We start from the raw sequence: 11,688 nt of genomic DNA, 5'->3' as shown, positions 1-11,688 counted from the left end.
AAAGACTTTTGAACTCCTCCAGACTGAACCGACACTCTGATCATTTCTTCTGCTGCTGCTTCCATGAGAGCATCAATAAATATCAATAAACTCAAAAATATAATTTAATGGGTTGCTGTGGTGGTGCAGGGGCAAAGCACAGCCCATGTATTGAGGCTGAAGGCCACTAGAGCCAACAAAACCTTTAAAAAACTTTGATGCGATCGGTTTAATGCTAAATGTATCAGACGTCCTGCAGAAGCTCGTTTCAACCCGGCTGTTTGTTTTTATCATCATGAACAAACCCAACAGGTCTGAGTCTGACGGATGAATCCAGGCTGAGGGAGCTGAAGCTAGCTGCGCTAACCCAGCAGGAATCAGCGCTCAGGCTTCCTTCACATTCACGACTCATCAGTAATCTGATCCAAACGACAAAAAAAGACAACGATGGAGATACCAGAGATTTATAATAATAACTGATCATAACCTCCACAGTTTAATAAATTACCGGTTAATGAATCATTAGGCTGCAGCTCTAAAGGAATCAGTCAGACTGAATCAGTTCCAGGTTCTAGTTCAGTAGAAACATGATAATTAAAGCCGGACATGTTGGAGATCTGCAGCTGAGACGGCTAGTTCATGCTAGCGCCTTATGCTAGCGCCTTATGCTAGTTCATGTTAGTTCAATTTGCTAGTTCATGCTAATCCTCCCATCTGTCCACCCGTCTCCTCTGTCTGATTTCACATTAAACAGGGAAGGCTGAGAGGAGGAGGTCTGGAGGAGGTGCAGCTCTTCCTCCTCTTGTGAGGAGCTGAGCATCAGGAGCGTCAGCGGGGCCGGGGTTAGGTATCACATACCGGGGGCCCCGGATCCCAAATCAGCCTCGTCTAGACTCTCTGGCACCTGCGTCTGCTCATTTACCGCAGACGGCCACCGGGGGCCGCCGGGGCCCGCAGCCTGCTCCGCCTCGCTGCTGCTCCTGGACGGTGACCCCATTGAAGGGTGGGGGGGTCAGATCAGTGGCGGAGCCTCGTGGAGGAAAGGTGGGAACAGAAAAGCTTATTACTGATGTTTTCACACCCGGACGGATCTGCTGAGTCAGCAGAGACTTTCTGGAACTAAAGTCAACAATCAGGCAGGATGCATGTTTACAGTGCTTTGAAAAGTATTCATGACCTTTGAACCTCAATGTTTGTTTCACATTACAAACACAAACAGAAGGAAAAGTGTGTCCTTCCTCCTTTCTCTCCTTCCAGCAGGACATCCAGTCAAAGACATGATGGACTGGGTTAGAATGGCCTAGTCAAAGTCCAGACCTTAATTAGGGGCGGTATGGACTCAGACGTTTTATCATAATATTTGGTGGTAATGTTGTTATAATAAAAGTTTAGGAAACTGTATGACTGTGTGTCACAGTGATTATAGCCCCACAATCACAAACGTCGCACTTGAAAAACGTTCCCATCCGTAACGCGTCTTCAGGACCAGTCAGCTTCAACATGACTGCATTTCCAAATTTATTGGTATTTTATTGATGCTTTTATTAAACTCTGGTGAAAAAAGAAAACTATGAATCCTGACAGTAAGGACAATTAAAGGGTACTTTAAATATTAATTGAAAATTAACAAAGAAACGATAAATCAAAATACTTAGAAGAAATTTAAATGATACGATAAACGTCCACCCTTCACCTGAATCCCACTGAGAATCTGTAGAAATGGATGAAACTGATGTTTTCAGATGTTTGGCTGGAGCAGAGCCTTCAGGAGCCGACAGAGCAGACGGAGGAAAACATCTGCAGAAAACCGATTCAGGAAGCCGAACGCTCCTCCGAGCTTCACTTCCCACGTCAGTAAAAACTTCACATTAAACCTGTCATATCGTCATCACTACCAGATAAACCACCTCCATGTTTCCTTCATGTCACGTTACTCACAGCTCAGATTCTGAAGGCATGAAAGAAAATCACGTAAAATTAAAAAGTTCAGGTCATAAAACTGAATGAAGACAAACCTTGTTAACGTATTAACCCATGACGCCTGAGCCTCAATCAGCTGCTAACGTCCTACAATCTGATCTGTTTTAGTCACGTTTCCTTTTCCGTTGGGCTGCAAACGACCCACAGAAATACAATAATCACATCTTTATGTTCTGTCCTCTCTTCAGGATAATGTGCTCATCTTTATTTATGCTGAGTTTCCCCAAAGACTGAAATGAATATTTCTATCTGTCTGATTTTACGCTCTGCTTCCTCTTCAAACTAAAACTAAAAGTCTGAGGATCTCTGCTGTGGATGTGAGAAAAAACATTCATCTCTTTCATTTAGTCCAAGTCTCTCAGCAGGATCAGTGAGAGCGAGGGAGGGGGGGCCGAGGTCAGAGGTCACATCCTGGTCACGCTGCCGAGGTTCTGATCTGCTGCCGACTCGACCTTCTGAACAAACAGCAAAGCCTCACATCCACATCTGGACAGCATTTACACCCAATCCCAGCAAGCTAACGCCGCGCGGCGCCGGCCAATCGGCTGACAGGAGAGGAGCCGGCGACCGGGTCGGCCGGCGACCGGGTCGGCCGGGTCAGGAGGGAGCGCCCGCAGCGCAGCGCGGCGCCCAGATCGCAGCAGCTAACGCTCCAAACGCTGCGAGCAAATGAGCCTGAGGGGGAAACTTTGTTTTCCCACAGAGGGAATCTGATTCTGGACTGATCTGGATCAGAACCGCAGACAGAACCTGGACAAATGTTCCTTCTCTCTGAGCAGGGAGCCGTTTGAAAACATCACCATAATATCTTAGGCTATAAGGGGGAAAAGGGATGGATTTTTAAAAGTCAAACTTATTAATGCATTTATAAATGTCATAGCTTAAAAATAAATACTTAATAAGCAACATAGTGATTAATTTTACAAATTAAATTAAATCTTATTTAGCAAAGTAAATATTTAGCATGACTAGATATCCAGCTCGAAACTAAATATTTAGCTTTATACCAAATAAAATCAGTTTTGCTAACAAAACATGTAATTTGTAAAATAAATAACTATTTTGCTAATTAAGTATTTAGTTTTAAACTGACGTTTGATGCTAATTATCTAGCTGGTTAAGTAAATATTTATTTAGCTTCAAACTAACTACTTAGCAAGTTAAGTAATTAGCTTGCTAACTAATTAGTTACCTAATTAGCAACTAATTAGTTAACTATTTCATTAGCAAGCTAGGTATTTAGCTTGCTAACTAAATATTTGGTGAGCTTCAAATTAAAGAGTGAGCTAAATTTCTAGTTTGAAGCTAGCTAAATCTTTGGCCAAACTAAATATTTAATGAGCAAGCTAACTAGTAAGCTAAATATTCAGCTGTAAATATTAGGTCAGAGCTAAATATTAATGCTAATTTGTCAATTTGTTTTTGGAGTGGACTATCAAAATAAAAGCTGGGTTTTGCACGCTGCTATATAAACTGCGGCTCTTTGTTGCTGGTGCACCACTGTGTCTGCAGATTCATTGGAAATCATTTATATTCCCCTTAAAATGGCTAATCCTAAGTTTAAAGCTGATATGTCAAACATGTCAAGAGGAAAATGGACCCAGAACCTGAACCGGTGTCAGGCTGGGTTCCCTCCCATCGTGTCTAACTGCGGGCGCCTCGGTCTGCGGGCGCCTCGACGTTAGCCAGCCTTACCTGCGGTATGCAGTCGGTGTGAGCAAACATGGGCTTGAATCTGTCGTCCATGCTGATGTGGTACAGGACGCACATGGCCAGCTGCCTCTGCGCCTCGTCAGCTGCAACACAAACACAGGCAGGAGGCGGGTCAGCCATGAATGACCGCTTGTCCCGCAACGCGCCGCAGGACGCCGCCGACCACATCCAGGAGGGGCCCACTGTTCCTGGACAAATATTAACGGCCTGAATGAACTGTTTAACAGCCGGGGGTCGGAGGTCAACCGCAGGCGGCTGCAGCTTCTCACGGCTCAGCAGCCGAAAGTAAAGAACAGAAAACTACAGTCGGCTCAAAACAAACAGGTTTTTACACTTTGGGCTTCTTTCATCTTTACGTTGGTCCTAAAGGTCTGCAGTTTGCTGCAGTTTGTTGCTGTTTGCTGCAGTTTGTTGCTGTTTGCTGCAGTTTGCTGCTGTTTGCTGCAGTTTGTTGCCGTTTGCTGCACTTTGTTGCCGTTTGCTGCTGTTTGCTGCAGTTTGTTGCCGTTTGCTGCAGTTTGTTGCCGTTTGCTGCAGTTTGTTGTTGTTTGCTGCTGTTTGCTGCAGTTTGTTGCGGTTTGCTGTTGTTTGCTGCAGTTTGTTGCTGTTTTCTTCATGAATTTTCAAAGGTAAATCTGATTCAGTGTTACTATTCCAACTTGCTCCAAGTGTCTGACAGATGCAGGTAAATAATAAAATGAACATCAATTTAACAAGTAAATGTAGAAGAATAGAAGCAGCGTTTATTGTCCTGCAAACGGAAAATTCAGGTGCAACAGCAGAATCTTTAACTAAAAGTTAAAAACAGAATATAAAAAACAAGACTAACAATGATAGTAGTAATAACAATAATAACAGTAGTAATAATAATATGCAAGACTGAAATGTAAAAATACCATGAATTTATTCCAAAACACAATGGGGCTCACGATGCCAGACTGTTTGTGTATTGAACATATTTACAGGCAGAGAATTAAACCTGAGGGTCTAAAACAGAGACGTCGTTTTCCATAAACTGATTTTATTTAATGTTTAAAACCTTTGAGGATTTTCCTGGGGTTGTTGGGGAGGTTATAAATTCCTGCTGAATGTTTATCTGACAGTATTTTATCCAGTTGGTGCCTGATTATTGATTATTGATCATTAGATTTGCAGAATCTTTAATGTTTAAAGCTCAGCTGCAGGGAGGCAGACAGAGACCGGACCGGACTGGACCGGACCAGCAGAGAACCCGGCAGCTTTATGGGTTTGACCCGGAGAATTAACGGGCCTCAGAGTGCAGTCTGATGTGTTAAGAGAGCGGTTTATCACCGAACCAGAACCAGCGCCCTGCCATGCCCCGCCCACCGGCCTGACCCGGTTTAAACCGGTCCCTGTCCGTACGGCGGGTCAGAATCAGAACCAGATGGGGCCCAGGGAGAGAAGGTGAGTTCTGCTGTCACTTTAATTGGGAAACCAGGAGGAAGCATCAATTTTACTGCCTTTAATAAGTTTCAGTCTCAGTTTTCAGAACATCTGCTTCTCATTAGCCAGAACCAGAACCAGAACACACATTAAGGTGTTTTCCTCCTGATGGTCCACTGTTCTGGTTCTGGTTCTACTGGAACCAGAACTTCTGCTCCACCTCCAGCTGCTGTGGCTCTGAGTCCAACCAACCTGTTCCCCTCCTGGCCTGTGGGGGCGCTGCACCAAGAACCACTGAAGGAAACATAAAAACCTCTGAAGACACTGAGAGCAACTTCCTTCTTCACCAGATGGAAACAAGATGGAGGCGACAGATTTTAGCGGTTGGAGGATTTCTCTTTAGGCTAAAGACCAGGAGCCATTTCTGCTGCTAGCGCTAGGCTAGCACGTTAGCTTTGGTTGGATTTACCCATAATGCCCTGCGCTGTAGTCCACTTCCTGCTTTTGGAGCGGTCTCCGGTCCGCTTGGCGTTCACATTCAAACCGAACCCAGACGAGGTTTTGAGGACCAGAGGTCAGAGGTCGCTTAGCGTTCACACCTCATTAACTGGACCAGAGTTTATAGACAGACAGACTGGAGTGAACTGGGCTGGTGTGAATGGAGCCTAAACTGACGGGACGGTTTACTGGTTTAAAGTTATTCCCAGGAAGAAGACATCCCATCATCAGTCTTCCCACTTTTACAAATGAAGACGATTAATTCCTGATTTTATTGGACTGAAACCGATTAAAGGTCAAGTTTTATTGCACTTCAGTCCAAATTTATATTGATTATATTATGTAGAATTAAGAAATAACTACAAATTCTATTATTTATTGTTGTAATAGTAAGTTTAACTGTCAGGATTTCAGAATCTATGCCATCTATATCTACGTCTACCTGTAGGGATCTGCTGTCTGCGGATCTTTGGACTTTCCACAGAATCTTTAAAACCAACAGATGTTTTGAAATATAGATATAAAAATAATAAATGCAGCTTTGGCCAGTTTTATTTCCTGTAATATTTAGTTTCTTTGGAATAATTTTATATCAGCATCCTGCAGAGAAAAATTTAATTTTATAGTAAAAATGTTCATATTTCTCTTGATTATAAAACCTAAAATCATTATGATTCTCTAAAACTGGCAGATTTCTAAGATATTTTTATAAAAATTATGTTTGCATTTTTAAAGGGTCACATCGACATTCCTCCACATCGCAGCTCTGATTGGCTCATTTTCATCGCTATGTTTCACTCCCTGCTGTCTGACTTGATGGGAGCCAGTTCTGCTGTCTGTGGCTGAAGGGAGAGAAGCTGCCACCGGTGCAGAGCTTGCTCAGCAGCGGCAGCAGACGGGTCGGACATTGGTCCAGAGTCACCCAGGGCGGGAAAAATCCAGCAGGAGGAATCAGCACTGGAGCTCAGGTCTTCCTTCAGGTCGGCGGCGGTTTGGACCAGACGGGAGGGGATCTGATCTCCAGGGGTCACGACCTCTCGTCAGGTCTGGACACAAAGGCTCTCCTCTCCTTACAGGAGCAGCGGGGCCTTCACGCCGCGCGGCGGATGAAAGGCGGGAAGCCGGCGGATGATTGATGGCGCCGGCGTCGGCGTGCGGAGCCCAGCGGACTCTCGCTGATTCAGGCCGACCCAACAGTGTCACAACTGTGAGGCGGCGCGATATTTCAGGGAACTTCCTGCCCCCCGAACCTCTGAAGACTCCTTTGCTTCTCCGACTCGCTGCTACAAAAACAAGCTGAGCGCCGAGGTTCTGCCATGTTATTCTAACAAATATATTCTGTTAATTATGTTCTGCTATCGGATCCGCCCCCGGAGACGCTTCAGAGCCTCCGCCCAGCCGAGATGCCCGTAACCACGGAAACCGCTTACCCAGCAGAGAGGAGAGCCTGGGAACGAGGCCGGCCTGGACCATCTGGCCGCGCAGCGCCGCGTCGAAGGACAGGTTGAGCAGCAGCCGACAGGTGGCGCTCTGGAGCTCCAGGTGGTCGCAGGGCAGCAGGCGGGCCAGCTTCTCCACGGCGGCCGCCTCCGCCTGGGGGGGACAGGGACCGGCGGTCAGAACACGGCCGGATCCGGCCCGATCAACTAGGACCAAAAACAGCAGAAACGGGCTGGGAGGAGCTCAGCTCTGCAACACCAGGAGGGCAAAGGAACGGCTCCACAGAGAGGAGGAGGAGGAGGACGAAGGTCAGGGCCCTGGGCCTAAAGTTTACATACCTGGAGGGGGGGGAGGGAGAGGGGAAGGGGGAGGAGGGGGGAGGAGGAGGAGGGGGGAGGAGAAAAAGAACCGCAGAGACACACAGAGGCTTCCTGTTTAGAACCAGAGCCAGAACAGGAACAGGAGCCGGAACCAGAACCAGAACCAGAACCCGGTTGCTACCCAGTGTTAGAACCTGGGCTGTTCCTCCCGTCCTGCAGGTGGAAATGTTGAGCTGATGAACGCCTCGGCTCAGAAGTGGACCCGGGTTCTGAACGGATCAGAGCGGAGCCACCAGTTCAGAAGTTGCTCTGACCCGACCTGCTCCCAGTTAAACCAGTTGCTGCTACCGTGTGGGAAACCAGCAGAGCAGCTTAATCAGCTGCAGCCTGGATCAATTACAGCCGGAGTTCTGCTTCCATCAGCAGCGACCCGGGTCCAGTCGCTGAGCAGAACCACCGGGTCAGACACCCGACCCGTTTACCAACCAGAACCTTCCTGCTGGACATTTACTCTGAATCAAAGATGCAGATTAAATCGGGTCCAAATGGGTCTGGTTCTGATAAAAACCCACCGGCTGATCAGAACCAGGTGGATTCTGGGAAAGATCCACATTCACTGCAGAAGGTGACAGAAATTACTTCAACAGCCAATCAGGTGAAGCTTTCACAGCAGGTCTGTGTTCTGATTGGCCGGTTCACGTCTGGCTGCGAGAGAAACGAGGAAGAACTGAAGCCCAGGAAGGGAATCGAACGGCGATTTAACGAAACCCTGAGAAAGGATGAGGGAGCTGACCCTGATGAAGGCCTGGACCCGTCTGACGGCACGAAGTAGGCCTCAGAAAGCCACATGTCTGATCCAAACAGCACAGAGAAACTCAGGAAGAAAGAAAGAAAGAAGCACAAGACAAAAAGATAGAAAAAGGAAGACAAAAAAGAAAAAAAACAAACAGACCAAAAGAAAGGGACAAAAAACGAAAGGAAGAAAACGCAGAAAGGCACAAAAATGAAAAAAAGAGACAAAGAAACAGACAGTTATGGAGTGTCCTAGTCAAAGTCTGAGTAGTTTGACTCTAAACAGTTGATCCTGCAGGGAAAATCTCGAGTGTGTCTGAATTGAACTGATTCTGTGAATCAAAGCTCCTCCATAATTAATCTGAACTTATTGACGTCGTTTTTTAATTTGGTGTAAACATAAAATATTACAAACTTTAACCAACATGCTGTAAGCTGTCAGTCACTTTTACAACGTTGTTTAATGTTCCACAGAAATGCGTTCAGGTCCTACAGATGTTTTCTAGAGACTACATCTGAAATAAACACAACAACAACAGAAGAAGAAGAAGGGAAACCCTCCGTCTCTCCATGTGGTTGTTTTTCCTTCTCTCTTTGTCACCATGTTGTTCTGTTTTGTAGATTTCTATGTTTCTGTTACCATGTCGTTCTTGTTCTCCAGGAAGATGGAGAGCTTCTTGAGGAAGGACACGGCCACCAGCAGCAGCTCCTGGTCGTCGCGCTCCAGCAGCTTCACCAGCATCTGGACGATGTTTTTGTTCCTCATCTTCAGCTCCGTCCGCGCGTCCTCAGCCAGATTCAGCAGCAGATACAGAGACACTGCAGAGACCAGGAGCAGACAGAGGTTCACCTGGCTGGGCGGGGTCACAGCTGGAGGTCACAGCTGGAGGTCACAGCTGGAGGCCTGGAGGTTTGGACCTTTGAGCAGCTGCTCCTGCTTGGCCAGCAGACTCTGGTACTTCCTCAGCGACTTGTCGTGATCCTTCCTCAGACTCTGGTTGTCGGGGAACTCGTCAGGTGAATCTCGTTAAGGAGCTCAGACCTGCGGCGGAACGTTAATCAGCTGCGCGGCTGCAGGGCGGGCCTAAAGGATATCGGCCTTCTTCTTCTTCTGCAGCTCGTCCTGCCACAATTCGAAGCGCTTCAGCTCGTGCTCCACGATGTTCATGCAGAGGGCGCCGATCTTGAAGTGGGTCACCAGGCTGTGGAACTGGGAGAAGCTGGGAAGACAGGAGAGGCAACCAGGAATCTAAACCTGGAAGCTGCAGTGAAACCACAAGTTTACATACACTAGATACGTTATCTCACCAAGTGAAATCAGACCAAACTTCTCCTGTTTCAGGTCGGACAGAATTACTAAAATTATTCATATCTGACAGCAGCGCCACGTTTTCCTGCGTTTACCTGGAGAAACAGAAGAAGACGGAAACGATGGTGGTTGCCAGGTCAACGCTCTGCTTCCAGTCCTCTCTCAGCACTCTGGCCAGCGCTCCCAGTACCACCTCTGAAACACAGAGACTGCGTCAGCGTTACCGCGCTGCGCCAGCGTTACCGCGCTGCGCCAGCGTTACACCGCGCTGCGCCAGCGTTACACCGCGCTGCGTCACCGTTACACCGCTGCGTCACCGTTACACCGCGCTGCGTCACCGTTACACCGCGCTGCGCCAGCGTTACACCGCGCTGCGCCAGCGTTACACCGCGCTGCGTCACCGTTACACCGCTGCGTCAGCGTTACACCGCGGCGTCAGCGTTACACCGCTGCGTCAGCGTTACACCGCTGCGTCACCGTTACACCGCGCTGCGTCAGCGTTACACCGCGCTGCGTCACCGTTACCATGCTGCATCAGCTCCTCCAGGTTGTCCGGGTTACGGGCCAGCTGGAAGATGAGTGCGGCGCCACGGATCTTCTCCTGAATGTCTTCGTACAGCAGCTCCACGTACTCGTCGATGCTGCCGATGCTCGCCTCCTCGTCCAGCTGCAGCAGAGGGGAACAGGTTGACCCGGTTGACCCGGACGCTGCAGAGGAACGGCGGCGGTCACACCGTCGGCTCCTACCTCCACTCCGGCGTACGGCGTGAAGTCCCGAGGCGAGATGTTCTTCTTCTCCTGGTTGTCTGTGGAAAGATGGATCAGCTGAGAGCGGGATCCAGACACAGCGAGCAGGAAGTGAGGCGGGTTTGGTACCGCTGCTCTGTTTCCGGTTCTGCAGGTAGAAGAGCAGCTGCTCCACCTCGGCCAGCTTGGACGGATGGATCAGGTGACATTCCTCCACCACCTTCTGGGCCAGAGAAGCCGTGTCCGTGTTGGCGTTCAGGCTCTTCAGACGGATCCTGGAACCGACGCTCGACTTATTAAAGCTATTAAAACTAGAGATGAGATAATAATATCTGTATCATCCTGATATTTTCGGTTAAATGCTGATCTATTCAGTCTCATTCTATACCTGCTGCAACATCATTCTGTATTATTTATTCTAAGTTATTTTCAGAATTTTGAGCCATTAGAAAGAAGGATTGTTGTTACTGTTTATTTTTACATGTCTGACTAAACCTGCTGTTTCTGTCGGTTTCAGTTTCTTTATTATTTCTTTTACTTTGGCTGATCTGCTCCTAATTTCACTGACTGAACAAATTAAAGTTGTTTGACCAGCTGGTGAAGCTGCTGGTGTGTTTCGGTGAGCCGTACTGGTGCAGAGTTATCAGATAAATGTGTAATTCAGTATATTTAAGTTTCAGTTAGAAAAAATAAGTTTAAGTAAATTCATCTGTTCTTCTGTAACAGATCGGCCGATACTAAACCTCAGATATCAGCATCAGAAGTGAACTACGTGGATCGGTTCATCCCAAGTTAAAATTGAATCATTTCAGTTCAACACTTTAATTTCCTCACATCTTCTGACAGTCTTTGCGCTCTTCCACCATCGGTTCTCCCAGTTCTCCCAGTATGGTCGCCTCCACCTCATACTGGACCACCAGAGCCTTCTCAGTGGGGTGAACGTCCAGAGAGCATCCCTTCACCCTCCTGTAGGCCAAGAAACAGGAAGTGGAGAAAATAAAATCCAGTACTTCTCAGATTTTAACCCCAAAAATATCTATTATTTTACCTTTATAGAAATATTATGCACCAACATCACCGTTCATTTAAATGAATGCCAATATTCAGCAAATACTCATGGGTTTTATGAAATGTTTCATCCCCAATTCATTGATTTTATCAATGAATTTATGCAAAAATTAGATATTTTTTATTTATAAATATATAAATATTTAAGTATTTAATATTTAAATATTTAAATATATTAATATTTATTTATATATAAAATAAATATTTAAATATTTATTTTAATATATAAATATTTAAAATTTTTTATATTATATAAATATTTTTTATAAGACTTAAAGAAAAGTAATTTACAAATCACCTTTGTAAATTATTGTTGTTATTATTATTAATAATAATAATAATATTATTATTAATAATAATAATATTATAATAATAATAATATTAATAATTAATTAATTATTAATTATATTATTATAATATTATAATTAATTAATTATT

At 45.9% G+C, this 11,688-nt stretch overlaps 1 protein-coding gene across 2 annotated transcripts in view; it reads right to left on the bottom strand.

Moving 5' to 3' along the window:
- Positions 1-11,688, bottom strand: part of kifap3a (kinesin-associated protein 3a) — a 36,308-nt gene that overhangs the window by 20,832 nt on the left and 3,788 nt on the right. For both annotated transcript variants that reach the window (XM_015041227.1, XM_015041228.1), the window contains exons 2-11: positions 11,017-11,148; positions 10,312-10,457; positions 10,183-10,241; positions 9,961-10,102; positions 9,531-9,630; positions 9,222-9,346; positions 9,045-9,143; positions 8,767-8,945; positions 7,005-7,167; positions 3,655-3,755 (exon numbers count right to left, since the gene is read on the bottom strand). In XM_015041227.1, coding sequence (XP_014896713.1) covers positions 3,655-3,755; positions 7,005-7,167; positions 8,767-8,945; positions 9,045-9,143; positions 9,222-9,346; positions 9,531-9,630; positions 9,961-10,102; positions 10,183-10,241; positions 10,312-10,457; positions 11,017-11,148 — 1,246 coding nt within the window. The remainder of the gene's footprint in view (positions 1-3,654; positions 3,756-7,004; positions 7,168-8,766; positions 8,946-9,044; positions 9,144-9,221; positions 9,347-9,530; positions 9,631-9,960; positions 10,103-10,182; positions 10,242-10,311; positions 10,458-11,016; positions 11,149-11,688) is intronic.

The sequence above is a fragment of the Poecilia latipinna genome, unplaced genomic scaffold (genome assembly GCF_001443285.1).
Source record: "Poecilia latipinna isolate Pla-1442-1.1 unplaced genomic scaffold, P_latipinna-1.0 Scaffold543, whole genome shotgun sequence".
In the NCBI taxonomy this organism is placed as follows: Eukaryota; Metazoa; Chordata; class Actinopteri; order Cyprinodontiformes; family Poeciliidae; genus Poecilia; species Poecilia latipinna.
Note: the sequence above shows the minus strand (reverse complement) of the source record. Positions and strands in the feature narration are given on the sequence as shown.